General features: G+C 41.2%; 1 protein-coding gene across 2 annotated transcripts in view; it reads right to left on the minus strand.

Annotated features, from left to right (window-relative positions):
• Nucleotides 1–26272, minus strand: part of LOC143150886 (lachesin) — a 452222-nt gene that overhangs the window by 173693 nt on the left and 252257 nt on the right. For both annotated transcript variants that reach the window (XM_076319439.1, XM_076319438.1), the window contains exons 4-5: nt 22360–22518; nt 20341–20469 (exon numbers count right to left, since the gene is read on the minus strand). In XM_076319439.1, coding sequence (XP_076175554.1) covers nt 20341–20469; nt 22360–22518 — 288 coding nt within the window. The remainder of the gene's footprint in view (nt 1–20340; nt 20470–22359; nt 22519–26272) is intronic.

Genomic DNA, 26272 nt, shown 5'->3' on the forward strand with positions numbered 1-26272 from the left:
TACATTTTTTTACAAAACCCTACCTCTGATACTACCAAAACTGAAATTTCACAAGACTTTCAACCGAACCGTTTAAATACCTAATTTAAACGCGTATAAAAATTTCAATATTCCAATTGCATTTCCACAAACCACAACGTCAAACGCACGAGAATAAAATTTTCCAAAAATCCACCTCCTTTCTATTTAAGAAACGAGATAATCGTGAGTACAACAATCTCGGGGCACCCAAAGAATTAAATATTCCGATTGAACGTCCGTCGAGCAGCAACCACGGGTTTCGTCTGTGTTGAACCACGCGAGGAAAGGAATATTTCCTTCGTTTCTGGGTAAAAATAAAGAAAAAGGCAAGTATCCCGGTCGTTGAAACCGCGCCGCCCCGTGTTCCGTGCAAAAATAATTCTCGTCTCGCGCAGACACCGTGTAAACACGTTTCACCCCCGAGAAAGACAGGCGAAGCCAGAGGGTGTAGGCGCCAATATTTCATCATATCGCGCGACATTCGCTTATGAAAGTTCTTCGTCGCGCGGGACCCTCCTCCGTGTAGAATGCTCTCTCGTGTTAAATGCAACGAGCACCGCGAACGAATCCGAGGAACCTATTTAGCTCCACCGAAATTACTCGAGGCTCCGTTCGACCGAGACGATCGTCCCGTTGCTCGGTGAACCGAAAACAATCGGTACAGTGTTCTCGTTTCGGGCCCGTGATTCCGTGGCAGTATTTATCTGACCATTAAACGCGAGGAGGACGACCACGCGTCGTTCATAGACGATGACCATCTTCGTTACCACACCGAAGATGTTTCCCTTCAATTAGATGGACTTTGCAATGGAAGTCTCGCGATCTTCGAAAGGTGACGAATTCGATCGATTCTTTAGTCGCGTTGACCCATTGGGGTGTAAAGTGTACGCACGTACGCGGCTTTCTCTGTTGAGGTTTTCGATGCAAATATACATACGCACACGTACAAATGTATAACTACGAACGTACGCTTCGAAACGAAATCAGTAATCGTTGGAATAACAAGGTATGGCATGTTCGACCAAAGCTGCGAATCGATGCAACATTTGAACGGGTGAGTATAGTCACCTGGGAGGTTACAACGAGCTGATGGATGGTGGGTGATTATAGTCGCTGTTAGTATCGAAAGGGTTAGTTGTAGAACGTTGTATCGATGGACTGTATACCAGGGGCTGAAAAATGTACGGATTGTGTAGAATTTGTGTTTTCAACTTTGTAAGACAATGAGAGGATCAAGAAATACACTAGGATCCAGTCGTGATTATTATAATACCTTTAGTCATAGAAAAACAAGTTTTTTAACATTGGGTTGAGGTGTAAGAATAGTGTTTGCAAAGTAATCAATTACGTTTTTATAGATCAATCGTAAGAGTACTGTTGTTGAGTATTTAAGTTAACGAAAGTATTCGTTAACTTCTTAGGAAGAAAATAGTAGGAAGAAATTGAAGGAAAAAGATAAATATCCTTGAAAAATTGGAAAATCTACAGCATCCAGTTTATCGCAAGATACACGCGATTTAATTATTCCTTTTTAAAAGAAAATATTACAACGACTCTCGATTGTCGGCCCAAAGTATAAGATATTCGATATAACTTTTCCCGAGTAATTTTACGAAAATTTTGTATAAAAATCTCTAACAGTTTCGAATTGAAATATACCGTTGTGTCGGGTCGTCGGATAAAATTTATCAATCCCTAAAATAAATGTTTTATCGTCGTTCGTTCAGACCCAGGGACAACGAAAATAGCAAAAATCGTTATCCCCGTGCAGTGCAATTCTCTTGTCTTTGCTTCTCAGACATTTGCAACGAAAAGGGAAATATTCTGTTGAAAACTTACCCCAGAAATAAAAGAAGCACTTCAATCGTCGTTCCGGTGTAGTTTATTTCAATTTCCGTCGAAAATTGTTCACAGAACGAAAGATGTCCGTGCGAGTTGTTTCGATAGTAATTAAACAACCAAGCCAAACAAGCTAAATAAGCTGAACGGCTAGTAACAGCCGGTGGTTCCCTGTGCAAACACAATTCCTTTGGCCCATAACACACTTTGCCGCCACGCTCTCGCCGGATGTACCCACTGCAACTACTGCAGCCTCGTTAATAAAATATTTCGTCGTTGGCTCCGGTAAGGGCCGTTTCTTTCCTCGTTCCTTTTTTCTATTATTTAATCTTCCTCTCTATTCCAGCGCGTCGGTTAAATTTCGCCAGCAAGGATATTCTTGTACCGGTGGATACGGTAGATTAAGGAACGTCTTTCTTTGCTCTTACGTTTATCGCGACTGAACTCTGCTCCCGGTGCTGAATAAATTCGACGATTAACTTTAACGACCGCTTCGTATCCACGGGCGCAACGTGAATTAATTACGAAAATTTGAGGAGGCAATTAACAACCGTTTGTTGCAGCGTGCGTGTGCTGCCATCGTTGAATTTGATAATACGTCGAACGAAGAATACCGGAACCTCGAGCTAAGAGAACGTATAATTTTCTACGGTTCAAATTTCGAGCGAGAGAAAGAGTATTTATTCGCGAACATTTTATTTCGGATACTGCGCGACGTTCCATAACGCGTGAATGTATTAAATACAGAGAAAAATGGAAGAAGCTTCTCGGCATTCAAATTGGAACAATATTGTTGGAATATTACTACGCGTGATTCTCTATCGGGAGGTTTTTCATAAAATATTTTCGACAAGACGAGAGAATAAATTGAAATTTTCTTTCAGTTTCAATTTTCGTACAGAATGTACACCGATTAAACTTTTGTGTTATTTCAGTTCGAACGACAAAGCATAAGCTACAAAATTGAACTATGTAATAACCTGCACGATTAACATTATCTCGAGATTCTATCTGAAATGACTTCATTGAATTTCAGACGTATAAATATTACTATCGTTACTATTGGCAAACGTGTGTACCACGTATACGTAAAAGTATAATACGGACGTATACACAAAAAATAATGAAAATATGTATCTGCGTAAGAGGCAAGATGCCACTGTTCCAGATTCTAACCTCGATGTTTCAACTACCGTGTATAATATTTGAATTAATACCTGTGCGTCCGTGAAGTAGTTTCTGATGCGTGTTAAACTGATTTTCAACGAATGTTGATTACACGAGGAAATTAATTTCTGCAAAATATAACCGAATTTTCGGTAAACTTTGTCTCGCGGTATTATTCAATCGCGCGCGCAGAACGAACGTCTAGTCACGAAGTAAACATTTTCTTTTTTGCATATCAGTCGCGAAAAAAAAGGAAGCCCTTCCGTTTAATTGCAACCGACTCGTTCGATGCTTTAACATAGCGGAGAAAACGACGATGTTCGACAACAAATACGAATTCCCTCTACAAACGAAAAGTACCTCCTCGTATCGTGTTCCCTTTGTATTCCAATGCGTTGATTTACCAAAACCAACCACTATATCGCATCGAATACGTCCCTCCATATATGAAAACACCAGTGCTTCTATTTTCCACGATGTTTGCTGGGCCTTTGAATATTATTCCTACGCGCTCGGTATCCTCCGATTTACGAGAAAAGAAAAGGAAGAACGTTGAGGAACAAAAGTTATCGTTCCTCTAGAAGTTTATCGTATTTTACAGCCCGAGGACGCGAATAGTTACACGTAGAAACGAACTATTTCGAGCGGTTCAAATTCGAAACGTGAACGGTCGACAAGTGGAAATAAATAGAATGGAGATTTCTTTCGTTGGAATCCGTTCGATGTGGAATAAATTGCATTTTATCCATCGGAATTCGAAAGTTCGAATCTTTCCTTAGATTTTGTATCTCACGACAGGGAATTTAGTTCTATTCGTTACAATAGCGCGACAATTGCCAAGAACATTAGAACGGTTACTTCGGGGAATGAGAAATCAACCGTGTTAGAAACATACTCCAAACAAACAACGTACAACGCAACCAGCTTCGCCCGGTCGAAAACTAAATTAATACGAACCTCTTAAGAATAATACATTCGCGCAACGGTCAAACACGATCGAAGGTAGAAAGTTTGCCAGCGAACCGTCTCAAACGGTCAAACCCCGAACCGTTGAATAACCAACCGTCCGTTAGCCCGGAGTCTTGGTTCGACCGATAGTTTCACGGTTATTTTCGAACTTCGTTTCGGAAGGCAAGAGTTAATGTTATCCTCGCCTCGCCAACAATAACGCAACTTACGAACATTCTCGAACGGAATATCAACTTGTGAATACCGTGCCGCGATATTTATCCGAGAACCGTGGTCGAGTTCCACTAACATTGAACGTGACTCGGTTACTCCGTGCAACGTCTCTTCGCGTCCATTGGCTGGGAATCGTCGCTAAAAACTCGAATTTCGAATATTTCTTGGACAATTCCGTTACTCGGCCGCCGGTATTGCTGCAACGAAAATAACGGCGCGCCAGTAAAGACGAAGACAGTTTAATTTCCGCGATAACGGGCGATAAATTTCGCGCGACCTATATTATCTGTCCCCTAATTCCGCCTCATGCCATCGAAACTCGCAAATTTCTTTCTCAACCGAACAACATAGACGCGAGAGGGTCTCCCCGCGTCGTACTCACCCCATTTACTCGCATTATCTTCTCGATCCCATTGCAAACCTTCTCTAAACCTCCGCCGTGCTATCCGGCATTTAGACTCCCCCCATGGCCAACACCACGAAAAACGACGGCACGGGAGCGGGTATCACGAACCTCTCGGTCTGTTCCCCGGCCTGGGCCGCGTTGTCGCGTCCTTTTCTCACGCGGCCCGAGGAGGAGAGTCACCGAGACACGTTAATGAGTTTTTCGTGGAACGTGCCCGGCGCGGAGACGATCGACAAGAGTCGGGAATTAGAGGCGGCGAGACACGGTAGAGAGGGAGAAAAACAGAGAAAAAGAGAGAAAGGGAGGACTAGAGAGAGAGAAAGAAAGAAAGAAAGAAAGAAAGAAAAAGAGGAGGACTAGAGAGAAAGAGAGAAAAAGAGGAGAACTAAAGAGAGAAAGATAAAGAGAGAGAGAGAGAGAGAGTGGGAGAGTTGAAGGGAGGGGAAAGGGTCGCGTCTGGGATTGGAAAAAAGAGGAGCCAAAGGGGCACGAAGCTGGAGGCGCGGGAGGGAGTGGCGAGGCTCGAGATCGATCTTCCAGTTTTAAATTTAAATAAACGCCAGCTCGTAGCCGATAAGGCCCTCCGTTGGCAATAGACGCGCCCTCTGCCCCCAGCCCTACCATCCACCTCCGCTCCACGTGCAGTCTCAACGGCAATCTTTCTTCCAGCGGGCTTGTATGCAACCAGGTAGCTAGGTGGGCGGGTAAGTAGGTGCCGCGACAGACGTGGAAACACGGCCGTAAGATCGATATCGAGGGAAAATCCGATCATTATTGTGCTTCTTTTCACGGCCCTAAAAGGTTTCCGCGGCAGCTCCCGGGGCTCCTTTCGCAGCAACGGAACTGATTGAAATTTTTTAGAGAGCCCCCTGGCACCCCCTGGCGCCCCCTCCCCCCAATTTTCCTTTTCCCGTTGCCCCCTTTTTCCTTGCGCTCTTCGTGATTGAATAATGGAATCCTTTGAGCAACGCCAGTTTCACGGAGAATTATGATTTGCATACAGCACGTCACCGATTCCACCGCGCGTCTTCGTTGATCTTCGATTCGTTGGCACTTTCGTCCTCGGGGGGAGGGCTTGCGATTTCAACGAACGTTGAATTGTAAGGAGAATTGGGGAACTTGGGAAGCTGATCGGCCATTTTTTTTCTTTTTTTTTTTTGGTTCAATGTCGAAGTTAAAATTCCAAAGATCGTAGTTCACTTGTCTGTGTTTCTTTTTTCGTATTCAGGTTTCGCGATGGAATGATGAAATCTTTTGGGCAATATCGGGTTCGTATTACGATTTACATACGATGTCAGGAATTCTTTCGCGTGTCACTGTTGATCTTGGGTTTGCGAGATGCTTTTGGTTCTCGAAGAGAAGTTTACGACGAGTTTATAATATATTAACGACGAGTAGGAACAATCGTAGAACGTTAGTTTTGTTTGATCGGCCATTTCTTTTCTTTTTAAATAAGTAAATAGTAAAATTTTGAGGAGTTTTAAAGAACTTTAGAAATTTAGGTGATTTGCAACACCTGCTTAGAACGTACTCATAATTGTATTTGGTACTTTTGAACTACTTTTGAATTGCTTTCTTTCCTATCGATACAATGTACGAAACGACAGAATACAATATTTGTATTAAGAATATTTAATTTGAATTATGTCGAGGGATTTCTTATTCGTAATATTTGTGACGAACAAAAATGCGGTTAAATTAACAATATAAAGTATATTGTACAAACGGTATCATGATGCGGTTTGTAACAAATATTACGAATAAGAGTATCGTTGTTCCTCAATTTGTGTACATTGTTTTGTTAAAAAAGAGAGTGTAGAGAAAAGCAGGATAATTCCGGCTATTGTTATATCTCCAAACAGAAAACACGTTACTGGACTAGTAATTCGACTAGTTAATGTTCATTGTTTCCGTGATTTTAGCAATCTTTGAGGGTGGCTTTGAAGATTGTACTTGCGATTCGTGTAATAGTTGAGAAAAACGATAAAACGAAAAATAACAAAAATTTGAATTGATTAAAAAAGTATCGCTTAATGCAATTTTAATATTCGTAGTTTCACATTTATCGTGACAACTTTACGTTTCAGAAATTATATATCGACAAATGTTGTATATTAAAGTTCTTTCGTGTCTTGTATTTTTTTTTCTTACGGAGCGTGAGTACCAAATTGTTACGTTCGACGAAAATGCTTTAAACGAACCTTCGAAATACCTTCTGAAACCCGTTTAACGCGTGTTAAACGAAACAAAAATGAGAAGCGAATCGCCTTTGCGCGCGTGAAATTTCGAATTTACAATCCAAGAGTCCTCGAGACGTGACAATTGATCGTGAATTCGCCGGTAGATTAGCGTTTGCTACGAAATCGCATTTTCGTTGGTTCGAGGAGCAGATGATTTCAGGGCTTTACCCGGATAAACTGAAATCGATGGATTCAAATGCCGATCTGTAATATCGGTGTGCACGCGGCGTGCGTTTCGAGCGGAACTCCAATTTCCTCGCTGCCGGACAATTAAATTAGAATCGGTAAACACGATAAGCACAGTCGTTCCGAGGAAAATGAATATTTCAAGGCGGTGTCGTTTAAATCAAAATGTCAATCCACGCCGCGCCGTGCCGCAAAACAACAAAAAGTAACAGAAACAAAATAAATTGAAAAGATTTTTGAACCGAACGCGATGTCGACGTCGGTCGACGGTGACGTTGAAACTTTTGAATTTACCGCGCAAATCGAAACAGAAATCAATGGATAAATAATTCCCAGGTTCTTGCTATTGAAATAAACGAGTGTAACATACGTGTGTAGAAAATTATTTCGAGATATCGAACGGGTAAAAAATGAATCTTTGTAAAATTGATATCAACGTTAAGTTTGAAACTAATTATTTCAAATGGAATCGTACATTTTTATTACACTCAATCGACTAGACTGTGTCGTTGGGATGGTTTTGAAAAATATAATACGACGTAATTATGCACGATAAAAGAACCATACGTAAAAAACAAATTCGATAGAAAAATTACATTATTTATAGAACGATAGATAACATTACATTTCGTACTCTTTTCAAACGGAATATATTTTTATTACGCTCGCTTGATTGTCTGCGTCAGGTCTGGATCTAATCTGGAGTTCAGGGGGCGCCGTATTTAATTAGGATGGTTTCGTAAACAAAGGGGAGACGGTTACCTTCTAAGATTAATTTTCTTCAAGAACAACCCTTAAACGCTTTCACGTGTACCGAAGACTCGTAATCGGTTAAACGCGCTCGTAAACAACGTATTTTCCAAATTTCTTTCCCCCGTCGCTGCGAACGATGAAAAGAAATTCTATTTTACACATTTCCGATTTATTTTTCCACCGATCGTTTCTTACCGGGTGTGTCGCGATTACGGAACACTCCGTGTACAAAAACGTTAGATAAACGGAAAGTATTATATGTACCCGAGATAAGCAAGAACCGTGCGCGTTTTAGAGAAAAGGGAATAAACAGAGCGGAGAGAAATAACCGGAGAAAACATCCAGATTTTATTCAAAGATCGTCGAAGCAACGTCCAGCGAGTATCCCCTCGCTTCATCCCCCTCGGTCTGGACCTCCTCGCGGTAATTTCGTCTCCGAGTTTGCAGGTGGCTTAATTTTTGCCGCGACACGTCTGTCGGTACGCTGCCGGGTCGGTACGTCCCGCGTAGATACGGCACGGATTTTTCTCGTTGCTGATTTTAATAACAGATTGCTACTACAGTCGTGGGAAGGCGTAGCAGGGGGCGAGGGTAGTTGGACGCCCGGAACCAGCGCAGGGTCGAGGCTGAGTCACTGCTTACACGTAACCGCGACGGTGCAACCATCCCCCACCCCCAACTCTCCCTCCATTTTCCAACTCCCATTCATCCCTCTGTATTCCTCGCGACATCTTACAATTTCGTTAACTCCGACCTCGATACCCACCGAACGAAGTGTCTTCTTGAATAGATCGATCTATTAATCCTCTTGATCTGTTTATTGGAATTTGCTTCCAATCCATGATTTCATATTTGATGTTTAACACTAGGTTTAGGGATATTTCTTGCGTCAAATTGACGCGTATCAAGAAGAAATTAGGTATACCGTATAGAGAATTATAAAATTAGAAAGCTTCGAAGAAAATGAATTTCGATACATATTTGTGTCGTTGAATGGATAAAAGTCGGTACAAGTGACCGAAGAAAAATGTAAACGGTATTCGTAATTTTTCTCATCGATAGAAATGCGGCAAAATGCGTCCCGTAAACCTAATGTTAAGACACTGGATTAGAATTTTAACTTTGATGTCGATACCTACAGTGTATCCTCTTGCATAGATTAACCTATTAACCTATTTGACCTATTTAGTGGAATTTGCGTGTAATTCGTAATTCCATATTTGATGTTTAAGAAACAGGATTAAGATTTTAACTTTGATCTCGATACCCGTATCCTTTTGAATAGATTAACCTATTAACCTATTTGATCTGTTTAGTGGAATTTGCGTGTAAATCATGACTTGATATTTGATGTTTAAGAAACAGGATTAGGATTTTAACTTTGATCTCGATACCTATTAGACGACGTATCCTTTTACATATATTAACCTATTAACTTATTTGATCTGTTTAGTGGAATTTGCGTGTAATTCATGATATTTGATATTTCTCGCCTAAGAAACGTCGAGATTAGAATTTTAACTTCGACCTCGAACCTACTAGCCGACGTGTCCTCTCGAGTAGATTAACCTTTTACCCTGGTACGGTCCCCGGGTAATTTTCCATGACCTCAAAATATATCGTTTTCCGTATAATTAAAGCTCTTATATCAGACTGAATGTTTCTCCATTTCCTCAGTCTTCTCATTGTATTACGAAGTTAAAAAGCCACTTCTCTATATTCGGGACAGTTTTCACCTAAAAACGTGGAGTGCAAAGTCGAACAGAAGAACGTATCGATCTTAGTGAGTTTCTCAGGTCTTTTTCAACCTGTATCCTTATCGTATATTATTTTTCTACGACCGAAACTATTATAATAAATGCAACTGAATTCTTCTGTATTTCCTTAGCTCTCTCATTGTACTACAGAGTTACAAAAATGTGAAACAAATCGTTCGATTCTAGTAACTGTGAACGACTTACCGACAATGAAGAAACTGGGAACATTTCAGAATACCTCTTTTTCTTGATTTTTTTTTTAAAGATGTTTCGAGTCGTAGCGCTGAGAATTTTATGTACCTCGAATTATTAACCCGATGCAAGTATCCTTCCGAGAGAAGAAAAATGGATTACTTTTACTTGCTCCTCGTTTTTCGTGGTAATTCAAAGTACATTTGGGATTTGGTGCGGTACACAGAGAATGAAATAGTACGAGTACGACAAATCTGAAGATTAAAGGAAGGAGATCGAGTAAAATTTTAAACAGCAAAGGTTACTACGTTGGTCGTACAAGTTTTTGTGACCGACTCGGTACTGGAAATCTTTTTGGCACGTTCGAGGAGATCGTAAATTAAAAATATTCAGTACTCTTTAGGGTACGTACATTCTCTTATTTTGATTTTTAATCTCAGGACTTTCCGATAACAACGACATATTATTTTATAAAAATTTGTACCTTGACATATTGAACGATCCTCAAAATAATGATTGTTAACGCTTAAAGAAAAAAAAATGAATTAAAATGTAAGGAGTAATCCTGTATCGACCTACTGACTGGTTGTTGTCTAAAATTTCAAAAAGTACTTCCTACGTGTACCTAGTCCTTTCGTAAGTTTTACCACGAATATTGGAATATTGTAAAAAAAATAAGAAAACTGACAAAGTACATGGTCCGCAAGACTCCTTCGCAAAATTGGAGCACACCGAAGAACTCCCTGATGTAAAAGCAGCTTTTGAAATAACTTCGCGAGTCTTACAAGTTTGTCAGCCTGCATAGCTACAAAAGAAAACTATTTCGAACAATACCACCGTTTCCCCGTATGTCATTAACTATAAGAATAAATCCTCATTCGTCAAAACGAATAATAATAATAATCTTACCAATGAGAATATGTTTACCAGTATGTTCAGCTTTCCTCGGAGATAAGCTTTTCCTTTTAGTCTAATTGTAAAATATAAAAATAAATTTGAACTTTAACCGGCGACTGTACAGTACACGCGTGTATTATTTTCGTACACCGAGTGACATCGTTACGTACAACGCCGTATCTAATTATTTTTAAATAGTCAAATGTACCCGTAACGGGGACTTATGGCCGGGTTAGCTGCTCTCGGCGATAAATATTCGTATCCGGAAGGAATACGGACCGCCCGATGCGACGTATGCAAATGAAATTTAAGCGCGGAAGAGTTAAAAGACCCTATAACGAAGCCAGGGACAAGTTGCGACGTACAAATCGTTGAACGCGCCTCGACCAAAGAAGCAACTATGAAAACCAACCGCGTTCGCTCGCCTCATTTTCCCAACAGATTCTCCGTTTCGTCCCCAAGCTTTCTGTCCCGCGAAAAATTACCGTCCCGCCGGCAGATTTGCCCGGGCGAATCCAAGTGCAACGGCCATTAACTGTGCCGGCCGTGTCCAAATTAAAAAACGGCGACTTATAGCTCCGGGACCTCGGCTCTCTGCACTCCGTAGATTACGCACGATCGATAACGCGTGCTTTGCAGAATGCTGCTCTTTGATACGTTATGCACACGGTCCCGACGTATGGGCGTTTTTAAAAATGAATGGACACACTCCCAAAGAATAAATGGGCCGCGCTTCACGGGACGGTTATAAAGGATTGATTAAAGTGAAGCACGGCAAAAAGAGGTTTGCGTCAGATGCAAAACTGCGGCGTATATTTCGTTACCACCCGCAGAGATCGTCTCTAAATCCGAGAACGTTACCGAAAGTGGCTACGTGGCGGTGGTGTTCATCAATTTGGCGGGATAAGCATTTTCACGGTGTTCCACGGGAACGAAACAGGAGCTTCGAGAACGGAATCAACCGATGGACGATCCGATTATTTGTTTCGAGCGTACCTAGATTGGTACAGTGTAATCTGATTTTCTGTGCAGACGCCTCGAAACGTAAAGTTCCTTCGTGGACGTTTGGAAATTGCATCGTCCAAGGATTGCACCGTCCTCGAATAGTATTGCTAATGGAGTCACAATTATTATTGTCGACCTGTTCCGTCGGATTATAATTCGCCCAAACCTCTTCTAACACGTGTTATAGTGCTGAATGTAGAATATAGTATTATAAAAGGGTCGAGTTCACAGTGTAGTCTGATCTGACGAAAAAACATCTCCAAATGTAAAATTCCTTCGTGGATGTTTGGAAATTGCATCGCCCAAGGATTGCACCGTCCTCGAATAGTACTGCTAATAGAGTCACAATGATTATTTTCGACATACTCTATCGTCAGATTATAATTCATTCAATCCTCCTATAACAAGGCTATAGTAGCGAATACCGTGTATTCAAAGTACGGTGTTATAAGAGGGTTGAGTGTATCTGGAAGTATGCGATGAAGTGTTAAGAGAAACTTAGAACTGATACGGATCGAGAGAATGCGTTTCGTGTTGTACGAGGGTCGTTAAGTGTACCATGTCGTGTTATATGACAGTTGCAATTTTTACACCGTGTTATATCGAAACCATGTTACAAGAAAGTCGTGTGTTATAAGACTATCGCAACCTTTGCAGCGTGTTCCATCGAAACCGTGTTACGAGAGAAACGAGTGTATACGAAACGTCTGTTCGATGATAATTACGCAATGTTTACGAGCACGGATGAAGCGCTGTTTGCCCACGATACCTGCTCGCATCGCATCGAACGCCAGCTCGACATCCTTAATTCGATCGTACTTGTATCGGAAAAACGACTGGCCGATAACGTGTAACGAGAAACACGATTCCGTGTGGCAATTACCGTTGAACACCGATGTTCCTCCGTACAGATGCCTATAGACGATAACTTGTACATGGATTTTCATATTTTGTTTCTTTTTAAATGTCTTGCTCGAAATGGAAAAAACGAAACTTCATTGTACCAGTTGTACGGAAAATGACACCGTAGACTCAGAGGAGATTGTATCGAGTTATTCGAGATAAAACAGAAAGTTCATCGACCGGAAGAAAAATCTCCCCAAGAATTCCACGATGAAACAAATCGAACGGTTACGATCGACGAAATCACGCGATTGTCAAAACATTCAATTACCGAAAGCAACCTCAAATAACCATAAAGCCGCGAAAGCAAAGGGAGTCGATTTGTCGCGCAACACACGCAAACTCTGTAGCGAATCAACCATTCCCGCTCCCATTTAACTCAAACAAGGGAATGGCACGTTCCTTTGACGGTACAGACGACGCAATAGAGTCGATACCACTAGAGGAACCGACTGAAGGCACTTCGACCGTATTTATCGAGGATACGGAGGAGATCTAACAAAGTGCATTCGTGAATGCACATTTCACGAGACGATTGCCGCGCGTCAAGTCTTCGATCGTAATTAGCGCTAAACAGACGTTTCATAATTTATACGTAACGCGATTTATAAATTTCTAGACCCGATACATTCGATTTATCCACTAACAGTTAAGAATAGACCGAATTCTAATTCACCTTGGTACGTTCTTTGGGTCTTCCTCGATCCATTGGGTCCTCGCAATGCATCCTATTCCTATGATGAAAGCTAATAGAATAAATGCAACTCGATGTTCCTCGATCCTTTCATTGTTTTATAAATTAAGTAAGAGTTACACACTTTCGGGATATTTTTTATCCAAAGTCATCGATTCCATATTAGAACATAAGAACGTTTCGAGACTAAGATTTAGACGCCTCGGAGATTGTTTCCCGGTAGCCTAGATTTGTGTATCTTGCGGCCACATGGACGCCAGAACTTGCCCCAGAGTTTTAAAGAACTTTCTGAAGTAATTTCTGGCATCGCCTAAGTTAAAAATATGCGCAATGACCACAAGCCGCACGTTTCGCGTACGAAAGTTCAGCGAGACGAGTTTAGAGATTCACCGAACCGACCGAAAAGTTTTGCATCGATTACTTTGTACTTTCTGCGTGCGTATCTATCTAATCCTCGTAAGTGGCGCAGAGAAGAGAAATTATAATTGCTTTGTAAGATCGAGTTTTAGAATCAGAGCTCGGGTAGGATGAAAATTGTCGTTAAAAGATTGAAACGATTAGAATTGTTTGCACATGCACATTTGCGCGATTAGATTCCGTTGATTGGTGCACCTTTTCTTTATTACCGGCCGAGTTCGCGGCAAAATTGTATCACACTTTTGCTGGAAGTACCGAACCCACAATTTAAAATTGTAACGGTAACCGTCGCAATATGGGTCTTATAATCTCGCCACTCCTGAGATTTCATTTTTCCCCCGAGTTCGCGCGAAAACCAGCAACTTGTACGTGACGCTTCGCGAGTGTTTCGCCGAGGAGCGGAGAAAGAAGGCTGGTATAATTGTCGGGCTACAATAACGCCGAGGTGCCTGGCACAGGAACGATGGACCATCGGTGGACGGGGAAGGGTAGTTTTTCAGCTCGTAAACTTGTAATGTCATCGGGACGATGGAGATAGGTGTAATCTGTCCGGTCCTTTAATTAATCTTTGCTCGAGCATATAAAAACGCGCGAAACGTGCTCGAATTATCTTTTATTCGATCATTCCTGGCCCCGGGATTTCGACTTTTATCGCGCCTCGATTATACTTGCGTCGTGTTCAACTCGATTACGTTTTAATTATCGCGAAACATTTCGCGAGCAATCTTTCGTATCGCGTAATTTTATACGAAGTGCTTACGTAAGTTCGCTATGTGTTCGTATCGTCGCGCGCTCATTGTCAGTCACGTGACAGTTGAGCTGCGCGCGCCGAAAGATCAACCTTGAAACTTTAATTACTCGTACGTGGAAAAGTCAGCCTTGGATCGAAATATGGTACGAGACTTTTTAATTCTATTTAACTTAAAGAATGTACACACTGTGTTTTTCTTTTGATTCGTTTATTACGAAAACTCAGAACGGCTTCGTTGATTAGATATAAGAAATTATCTAAGCCAAGAGTTTTTAACCAATTGTTGGCCGACTCGCAAATCTGTGAATTTGTTTCTTGATCATTTTTAATACTTTCGTAACTCTATTTAGGAATAATGAATTTTTTAAAATACTATTTATGTATTTCATTTTGTGTATAATATTTAAATACTTCCAATCGGAAAAAGGGGCAACAACGTTTACTTGGTTTTGAAAGGAGACGTTGGTCAACAATTTGAAACGAAACACGCGGAGGTGCTTAACACGGTTAAAGGTTTTTACTTTTATTTTCCAACGTGGACGCTGAAGAGCTTTGTCGATAGATGTAAATAATACATAGATCAAATAACACGTTTCCATACACATACAATTTTCCAAACTATAACCAGAATCTGCTAGGATATTTCGATTCGTTTACTAAAATTCCCGTATAACCCATGATTTGACATTCGTCTCTTAATAAAGCTCGAAACGTCGGTATTGGCAAATAAAGATTAATCTCGCTCCACGGTTACTGTCTATAATAAACAATTGCTCCCTCTCGGATCGAATGTACTCAATAAACGGAGCAATTAATCCATTAATTGGAATTAACAAATGGCTAAAACAATTAACCTCTTCCCTATCAATCATAATTCCTTTGCATCTCTTTATTTACCAGTAAAATTATTTAAACTTTCCCAAAGAGAGCCTTCCTTTTTATTTATCTACCTTCAGTATTACCCCGATTATCGACGACAAACATCGAGATTCATTACCGTTACAAGCGGCACAAAAACTAAACTATACTATATAAATTATCTATATAATATATAAATTATATAATATAAAATATAAATAATTTATGTAATACAATTAAATAAATAAAACTAGTGTATAAATTATTTACATAAGAAAAAATTCTTTGCATTTTTCAGTACGTGTTTGAATTTGTTGTAACACGATTCTTGGCGCGTTTAAATATATTTCGGTCAATCGCGGTCTCCGTGCACGTTTCGCCTCCCCCCTCCCCGTGAAATTAATAAGCCGTCTGAACAAGCGTGAAAATAATCTTCTCGTTACGGGAACCACGTTCCCATTGCCCGGCTCGAGGCTTCACGGCGGAAAATTACATTTTCTTTCCGCGAATTTCTTATTCGATTCCGGCCGACGTCGGTAATGCATATCGCGGACAGATCTATTACATTACTCGATCGCAATTTGACTTCAAAGGGCTCGGGGTAATACTCGTTGACAAAAGCCTTTGCCCGGAGCACCGGCTACAAATGGAATTAAAGGGCGGCTAAAAGGATAATCCCCCGCGCATCCGAGAAGAGACCCGGGGCAAAAACATCCCCACCTTTCGCACACCACCCCCACCCTCTACGATTCACCACCACCACCACCCCCTCCCTCCGGCCCGGTCGGGCCCCTGAATCGTAATTCGACACTTCTTTACGGCGCCCCCGCTAAATTAATTAGTCTCGCTTTAACTAAAGGGATAACTCCTTGTTTTTCGTAGCCTTTCGCGCGAAACGCGCGCGGCTCAGCTTTCTTAACGATGAAGCGTACAACAACGACGAAAGATTGTATCCCGCGTGAACCCTCGTCAAGGTTTTTTACGCCGGTTCCTTTGACCCCTTTCATCGCTGGTCCCCCACCGACAATGGAACGGTGGGAGTCCTTTGTTTTAATTTTCAGATCGTGGAGCGATTTGGATCGACTCGTCGCTACACCCCCCCTCGTGACATTAATTTCCGCTCGACGATACAATTACTTTATCATCTACGAGCGATTGTCTTGGAACTTGATAACTTTACCGGAGGGGTAAACGTTGAGTGAAAATTTCGTACGAGATACGAACTTTTCGGTTACACATTGGAGAAGATTTAGAATACAAGTTGTGGAATGAAACGTTTCGAACAACGAGCAAAGAATTTTATCCTACGATCGAACAAATGGCGCGAGTAGATCGTTAGACCTTGGTTTCTATTGGAATAATATTCTAATCATTTTTGGTAGTTTCTGTTTTCAAATGTAGTAGATTTTGATAATAGTGGAATTATCGAGGGAAATGGTTTATCGATATTTTAGAAAGGGGACAATGTTCTTTAAGGTGAATTTATTAAAGTGAAATAAGAGTTTGAGCGTACAGTGAGAAACTAGAATATATTTCGAAAGACCAAAGCCATTCAACGGTGGAATGTAAATCCAAACGAGAGGATATTCTTGCATTCGGATATAAAATTGTGAGTTAAGAACCATCTACACAAGAATACACAAAGAAACTGAATAAATGTTGTAACGTATGGTATATGCAGAACAGAGAAAAAAACGGAGGAAAAATGAATAGAACGCTTCTGAATTGGACAACCGAGACAGACCACCAAGAATGTTATGGAATTTAATTATTCTGTGAAAAAACATTGTTCAACCGTGTACAGATTCCTTCAATTCCATTTCTGCAGCAGTAGCGTGTTCTCCATTCCCACAAAAAATTTTCAATCCCGTGGAAGGAAAAACCAGGAGACCGTGCATCAATAAAACGTCACTTTCATTAAGCTAAAACTCGCCAAACTTTTCATCGCATAAAAATCCACACACACGCACACCCATAAACTCGAAGCAACTAATTCATTTTGTCCCGTAAAAGAGAAAGTTTATACGTACGAGCATCCCCCCTCTCTCTCTCTCTCTCTCTTTTTACCTTTATAAATCTTGATTTCAAAAATCTTCCGAGCATTAACTTGTCCCGTTAAAACTTCTTTAATTTCACTCCAGGAGACATACTTGCGATTGTACTTGAAATATAAAAGTTAACGATATATGATTTTAGACACGGTTAACAATTTAGCGAATACTTGATATCGAAATGTTAAAGGGGAATATTACTAAAACTACTACGACTGGACTAAAATTACAACGACTGGGAAAAGAATATTTAAAGATATCTATTCGCTCACGAAGGACAATCTCTTTGAAAGAAAATGCGATATTTCCGAAAGATGAGAAACGAAACCTATCAAGAATCATCTTCGGAACGAAACAAAGATTCCAAAGAAACTCAACAAGCTGAACGTAAAACTTCGGGGGACGAAAAAATAAAATTCCTCGACGATGATAAACAGACGTTCTTTCCCGATTCGAGACGCTGTAAATAAAACCGAGTCGTGCCCCCTGGTGGGGTATCGCGTTCGATCCAATTTCCCCAAAGACTTCCAACGTGGCGAAAAAAAAAAAACGCCGAGAGGTACTTAACCTCGCCCTCTGACGTTACAATCTGCGCTGAAAAAAATGTTAAACGCGAGATCGGTCGGTGTAATCGACGCTCGAAAAATGTATCGGGGATCGTTCGATCGGGGCGCGAAACGTTGATAGTCGAGGCTCGAACGAAAGGAGCGGAAGAAAAGGGGTGCGAGAGGGTAGAAACGGGGGTACGTCGAGGCGGTCGCACGGCACACAGAAGCCGTGCCGGAGGAAAGGCACGCGCTCGGTATTTAGGAGAAGCAGTAACGTAACAATAGGCAAGTACACGGGCTGGAAACGGTAATGGTGTGTCGTGGTTCGCCCGAGCTTACTTTTATGTCCCGTCGGGGCAAGCTCTTCACCCTCCGCGCCGTCCGCTTTCACTCGTTCGCTCGACTCACGCGCCATTTCTCCGTCCTGCCCCCCTCGCTCCTTTCGTGCTCCTCACTTATTCTCTATCCCCTGCCTCCTTTCATCGGGACCAGGCAAAGTGCAAGCAGCAAAGAACCGCTTTGTTGCCGGACACCTTTCTCTATTATTAAATTGCATGTTCTTCCGTCCCCCCTCTGCACCCCCCTCGTCGCTTCTACCTGGGCTCCTTGTCGCGACGAGCCCCGCTTCAAAGATTCTCGGTGCGCGTGGTAGGGCCGAGTCGCCTCGTGTTTCGCGCTCGTGTGTTTTGAAAGGAATGAAAGTACTCGCCTTTGAACGAACTTCATCCGGAAAACTGAATTAATAAGGGTGTATTTGCGAAATAACCGTGTCGCGAGCGGGTCCCCCGGACCCGCGGCAACTTTTAATTATCGAACGAACGCGCGTATGGATCGCAACTTTTAATTACGTATAAATATGAAATATCCGAGCTAGCGAACCGCGATCCCCTGGCAAGAAGTATTCGACGATACGAATCGACGTTACCGCGGATGGAAATTATTTACACGAGCGATTGAAGCGAAGAATAATACACGGGCCGGTGTAAATATAACGGAAGAGTTCATTTTAGCCGAGCGGAACGGTGAATAAATATTTCACCGTACGGTTGCAAAATAGTGAATGGAAAGAGATTTCAATGTCGAACAGCGAGGGTGTATCGATCGCGTCGATGTATCGAATTATCGCGCAACGGGTTTAACGAACGCGAGAGAATCGTTTCGTGGGCTTCGGTTTCGGTTGTTTCTTTCCTAGCTTGGAAATAATTGATATTATTTAATTTCGCGTTAATATCTTGCCTCGAGGAAGTCGAGACTTCCGTTTTACTTCCTCGTGTAGAGATGGGACGGTTTTCCACCTCTAACTGGTAAATAACTTTTGCTGTAACAATATTGGGAATTGTCTCGAGGAAATAGTACTCGAGTTGTCGTAACACGAAGCAAAAGGATAGTAAGCGTGAAATGAGAGTTGCGAAACAATGATTGTTGAATTTCAAAGTAGCGGCAGCGTTAACTATTAAAACAAGGAATGAAAATCCTTGGGAACGCCGTGTTTATTTAAAACGGACAGTGACCAATTCTGTTAGCCGGCTTTTAAAAAGTGTGTACAATCGAGAACAATGGGTAAATGAAAATAGGAATTATGCGATTGCTTTCAAACAGAGCGTAAGTAAACTCTCATTTCGAACGCTCGGTGTTTGGGAACGTCGTACAATTTTACTATTGCCAATTTTGTTTTTTTCCGTGGTTATTAATGTTACCATTTAAATACGGTAAACACGACAAAGAACAATTAAGTAAAGTAATCGGTGTAAATTACTTAAGATGTAAGTTAATATTAGAATATTTTAACGATTCAATTTCCCATTAAAATGTTTAAATACGTATGCTTGTCTTTAAGACCGAATTAAATACTTAATTATAAAGTACTGTCCGACCTGTAAAATCTAAATAGAAACACATACAGAATATTACATCCGTTAAACTATCGTCGCAAATCGTAAGTGGTGTCTGTTAATGACTTTTGTACGTTTAATCGGAGCTTGCGTAAATTCCATTGATTCGAACTTGTAAAGAAAATTTAATTCTCGTTTCAATCGACGAATAGAATTATATATGATATTCAACTGTCCTTTAATCGTATTCAACGAGACGAATTGTACTCCAACGAGTTCACGTTTTAATAAATAACGGGGATGATCGATCGTTTTTATCATTCAAGAGTCACGAATTGAAATAAAGCGTCGTTCGATGACTTTAAAATTTGAACATTGATTGAAAAATATAGTTCACCGCGGTAATTCAGTCGGAACAAGTGATGTTTACCCAAAGGCTCGATCGAATTCGAAATACGCATTATTGAAAAAAAAATCAAAAATAAAAATGAATTCTCTCCAAGTGTGAATGCACACTCTGTACGTTGATCTAAAAATAATAAACGCCTTCGGTCGAGCGATTCTCAATTTCGAGGAGTGTTGACTTGCGACGATAACTTTAACGATGCAATGAAAACCGTTGCAATGAAAATTGTACTCACAATCGACGGAGACTTTGATTTGCTTGCTCACTGTTGGAGGCACACCGTTGGTTGCGATGCACAAATAAACACCCATGTCTAGTCTCGAGATGCGCGTAATGTCCAACGTTTCGCCTTTCCATTCGAGCACTGAAACAGAGAGCATCGTTTTATCGTGACAGACAATTTCACATTCGCTTTAATTGTCTTCCACGACAGACGCGCCGAATTATGAAATAACCACTCGACGGTGCTTCAAAAGTCCCGAAACGACGCGTTTAATTGACACGTCAACGATCTCGCGGGTTATTGTTAGATCGAAGCGAAGCGAAAGAGGGGAACGACGCGCTCGCGAATATACCCCGAATACGTTCTTATTTATTCGTTCGCTCGTTTTAAATTCGTTGATGTTTCGAAGGGTTCGTTAGCTGCGCGTTTCTGTCCCTTAGTTTCAATCCCCAGCACGGTTACATCGCACAACGGAAAAACATTCCGCAGTTTCGCCGTAGCTCGTCGAGTCGCTATCCGCCCGATTCATACTCGAACGCGAACGTTTAACATCCCCGGGCTTCAATTTTTCACAGATTCAACGTCTAAAGGCTCGCGCTCGTGTTTCCTCGCGGTCCGTCGCGCTAAATTGTCCCTTATTTATCCGCGTAAATTAGTGTACGCCGTGACCCATTAACGCACGCGCCGTAGAGAGAAAAAAGGGGGAGAAATCTCCGCTCGTTTTCGAATTCCACCAGCGACGAAGATAATTACGCGGCGCAAAATTTTCATCCAGTTATCGTTAACGACATCGAACATAGGTATTCACGCGCGCGTTCCCTGAATCCCTGAAAATGCGTGCCACCGTTAACGAGGAACACTTTCTTTCGTCGTTTTTTCTTTCATTTTTTCTCCCTCCCTCTTTTTCCTTTTTTCTTTTTTTCTTTTTTCTTTTTTCTTTTTTCTTTTTTCTTTTTTTTGCGACGCACTTTTATCGTCCACGCTTTTTTCGCGGGCAACCCTTCAACCTTTACTCCGACAGCGGTAACACAGTTTTCGAGGCAGTAACGTTTGATCTTCGAACAGAAGCCAGACGAATGTCATTATTTTTAATTGCCGCGCGCATCGTTCTCACACGAATCTATCGAAATCCAGTCACGGATCGACGTCAGTCGTGTTTTAAGCCACGTCGCAAAGACGCGGCACCGATTTCCGTCGACTGAGAAAAGCGAAGCGGGTAGTCCTTTGCCACGTACGGTGTAATTACGCAACGTTTTCAACAGAGATCGCCGAAGAAGACCCGAGTGCTGCCGATTTTTCATCTTGAGGAACTTTTGATAGCCCGTGCATACGAACGCGGTTTTCTCTCCTCCGTTCTACGAGAATTTTTCTTTTTCTTTTTGTTTTTTTAAATTCTATAAAAAATTCTACACAAGTTTTATAAGTTTTGTTTGTTCGTTTCGATCGAAACTCGTAACGCGGGAACTTGTTTTTCGGAAAGTTCTACGCAAACTGTTTAAGTGGAATCTATTAAAAAAGTTCCTGCTCTCGAGACGCAACACGGTTTTTAATGTTTCAATCTCTATCGTCGAAAAGTTCATTTCAAGTTAAGTACGGGGAAAAGAATGTTATTTTTACAAGTCGAACGCAGATCGTGTGTTCAGTGATAATTCATTGATTGAATCAGAATATCGATACAGTGTACATTCGTGCAGTAGAAATACAAATTTTTGTATACATTGTGAAGAGGTGATATATATTTGTATATATTATCAGTTTCGTTCGGGTATGTTATTGACGAAACCAATCCGGAAAATAAAAATAATTAATATTGTAACTTGTAAAAAATCGAAATAGTTTCTTAATCGTATCGAGCCTTTTCGACGAACGAGGGATTTTTCGATTCGATTGAAAAATCGTAAATGAAAATTAATCGTTTCGATGATAGAGGCCAAGTTTCAAATATTAGCGAAAGTATGCGATAAGAAAGTGTTCTGGGTTATCGTGTAACACGAAAAGTAGAGAAAACAGGAGAAAGCGTGGAGCACTTACCAGATAGCGTTTTGTTAATTGTAATTTTCGAGCTGTCGTCTCTTTTCCAGCTTATATTTGGCTTTGGACTTCCGGTCGCTTTGCACGTTAAGCTGACGTTGGAATTCTCTCGCACAATGGCATCCGACGAAGTCTGGTAGTCCTCTATATTCGGGGGCACTGCGAACCAAAAACATGTTTACGTATAGTGTTTGACTCTGTGTGACAATGAGAACGCGAGACTCTGTCCGTAACCGAAGGAATAGTATTACGTGGTTCGTCTAACTCAAAACCGAGCAAGTCCCATGTCGATTGAACAGCTTCTATAAACGTATAACATTTACGGAGGTTATATTTACCTCGTAACTGAAATACATAGGTCGAGATGTCTAGAGAGAATTTCACGTTGATACCGGAGTGTGATTAGTTTTATTTACATGGTCTCTATTTATGATGCAGGATGCTGCAGAAGGAAACATAAATAATTCGTCGGTTAATTTTAGAGAAGGTTTCGAACAAAAGATGGTACTGAAATGGCTGACGGAACCTGATTCCCGATTATTATAGTTTGGTGATCGTGGTATTGTACTTTTAATTCGTTTCTTGCTGAATAAAAATTAGGATTTGAATTGTACAATGGGAGAAATTTTCGTCCAAATAAAAGATTCGAATAAAAGGTGTCTACTTTTTATTCGTTTCTTGCTGAATAAAAATTAGGATTTGAATTGTACAATGAAATACTTTGTAACGAGGGAATAAAAATTTCACCGTCCGATCGAATAAACGTTGAGAATAAATCGCTATACGTTGTACGTAACCTTTCAGCGAAATGGAATGTTACTTTTATCAATAGAAAAACACTGTACTTCACTATCGAATAATACAGTAGAATATTTTGACTATAAGGGTGATTCAAAAAAATGTTTCAGGTTATAACTCCGTTATTATAGTTAGAAAAAAGTATCAAAGGAAGAAAATAAATGCATCGAAGAATACCACGTTCGTAGAACCGTATCTTTTCTACAAGTGCAATGGTGCATGTGCATTCTACAAATGCACAATTTTTCGAAGTAATTCGAAAACGATCGATCGAATTCCCTGTTCAGTCAGCTAAAAATCAACAATTTATGCACTTCTCTGTCTCGATAGGAAATAAAAACCTCGTTCTACCCCGTTTTCAAGAGAATTCTCGATTTTGTCGCTCGAAAGCAGCAATATACCGTATCCTTTACGGTTTTCATATTCACCCGGAGTAGCCCGAGTAACGCGCGTTCAAACGTACACAACGAGCAATCGGGTTCCCTATTTATTCATCTCGAGGTGCTTAACATCAGTATGCACTTATTGACCTCGGTGGGAAATAAAAATCCGTTTCTGTCCCGCTTTCGAGAGAATTGCCGATTCTGTCACTCGAAAACGGCAATATACCGCATCCTTTACGTCCGTACTTTTTTCTGGAGTAGTCGTAGCATCGGGCGTTGAAACAAACACAACGAGCGATCGAGTTCCCCCTTTATTCGTCGAGAAATGATCAGCAACGATCCGTTGGAGCGATGTCTGTCTAGGAGAGAACGATTCGCGAGCACTCGAGCCGCATCAACGACGACTGCAATCGTGGAAAAGAGCGACGCTGAAAGAACGAACGCGTCAGTCGGATCCGACAGCGGTCACAATAATAAAATTTGCATGACACAGGACCGGACTGGAGTGGACCTCGGTCGAAAACGCTTCAAGGAACGGCCCATCCCTAAAGGGCGAAAGCAGACCGTCGGCTTGAATGGCATTCTTTCACATGCAAATCGAATTCAAACTTAAAGGTAGAAGAAGAAAAAAAATACAGAAGGAAAAAGGGAGGGAAGCAGCTCGGTTCGACGAGGTCGCAAAGGGGTTGACGACGATAGTTCCAGAGACGAAGAGAATCCAGTTACAACCGCGGAAACGTTCGAAAACGGTCTTCGAGGGTGGCAGGAGCATCCAGAAGGGCAAAGGAAACGAGAACTGCGGACAGATAAGGCGAGGGGGAGGAAATCCCCGTTAAAAAGTCGTAATCACTGACGATAAGAGGCCTTTCTCGCGGAGAAAGAAATGTCCTCGCGGAGAGCATCGTTGCCCGGGGCTACAGGGGGATGGAACCCTCCAACGGAAAACTTTTGCCGCGTTTTCGTTTACAAAATGGGGGATTCATTTTTTTCCACCCCCGGACAATTTTCCTTCTCTTTTATCGCTTTCAAGAAGCTACCGACCTTTCAATGGTTTCGGTTCATGAATTCCCGTTTTCTTCGCAAGTCCATACTGTTTCCTTTGCGGTAAACGTTTACGCAATCTACGCGGTATACCCGTGGTGTTCGCGAGGTTGCGAAACATCGTGAAAAAGTAATTTACAGAAATGGATATTTGACGTGTGTGGAAGACACGTCGAGTAATTTCTAAACGAAGAAAGTGACCAGAGACGTAAATTATTGCACGCAGAACTTCTCCCGATGAACACTTTGGATTCTCTTTTCAGAATTCGCGCCTTTCGACGCGATATCTTTATTTCGTCCAATTTGGACGAAAGTTTCTGCCGAGATGATACTCTCGAACGCACGTTATACTTTTATTGCCATTTATAGAAGTTGTCCGTACTTAATATTATAGTTTAGACACTGACGCGTTGGATACCGTTCGTAGGGAGAATACGATCAGCCCGAGGTTTCTTTGGAAGTAGTTTCGAAGAGTTAGAATCGATAAAAATAGCGCAGCGGCATTATTCTCAACATTCTTGGTAATCGTCTACCAATCTTTAGCATCTTTATAGCCGATTAAAAATCTATCCAAAACGTGTACAAATATTCCACAGAGAATGCGGAATATTCGAAGAACTAATAATCGACACGTACGATTAAAAGTAAATATCGTCTTCTTGATCGTCTCGCGCAAAGAAACTCCTTTCCCTCGATAGAGAAATTCTTTGCACTGCACTCTCGGGGTTAAAGCACGCGGGATATTCGCAATAAGTGGCACAACACCGGGGCTACTTTTATAAAATTATATTCCATTCGAAAAGATACGAATGGGAGTAGGTTGGGTATTTCTCCGTGAACACGGCCCCTAATTACGTTCTTCATCGTTAGCGATGCGTTACACCGTTCAAGACAAAAGTGTCTTCGTAGGATGTACGAGGTTCGCGTACTTATGCGAATACTTACGAGGCTGGTAATGTGTACGTTTCAACGAAAATGTAGAACAGGATTTTACGGGTAAGTTTTTCCTTCGTAACAAACATTCACGAGGGCTTGGATACTGGCTCTACAGGGATAATGAGAGCTATCTGTTTTAGCCTCGACTCTACCCTGCTCGTCCTTCGATAATCACTAAACCGGATGAGCGGAAGGATTACACGCGGAATCTCGTGTTCCCGTAATAACCGATCAAAAATCCCCAATCCCATCATTGTGCCGAATGCTCATTAAAAAAGACGCGAACGGTTTGTCGAAGGTAAATGTGATAACGTGAAATCGATACCGTGGTTACGAGACCACCGCGAGTAATTCAAACGATGTTAGCACGAGTGGCCATAACGAAACCTCGAGCAAATCCAATTTCGAAACGACTCGCGTACCGGAAGTCACCGAACTAGGCTTGCGATAAGGTGGCCTTGAATGTGCGATTTCATTGATTCGCAATTTCCGACGAATAAAATGATTACGCGATCATTTCACTTCGATATGCGTACGATAATGACCAAATTGCGAACGTTTCTATTTTTATTTCTCTTCATTTTCATTCCAAGTACTGAAATAAAATGTGTAACGAGATTATTTAATTTTTCATTCGCTGCAAAGAATTTCGTGGAGGAGATTTTTGATTTTCACTCGTCATTCAGTAGATCAGGTCAGAATCAGAGAATATTGAATGTTAAAATTAATTTTGAAGCGTGGATAAATCGATTTAT

This window comes from Ptiloglossa arizonensis, chromosome 9, assembly GCF_051014685.1.
Source record: "Ptiloglossa arizonensis isolate GNS036 chromosome 9, iyPtiAriz1_principal, whole genome shotgun sequence".
In the NCBI taxonomy this organism is placed as follows: Eukaryota; Metazoa; Arthropoda; class Insecta; order Hymenoptera; family Colletidae; genus Ptiloglossa; species Ptiloglossa arizonensis.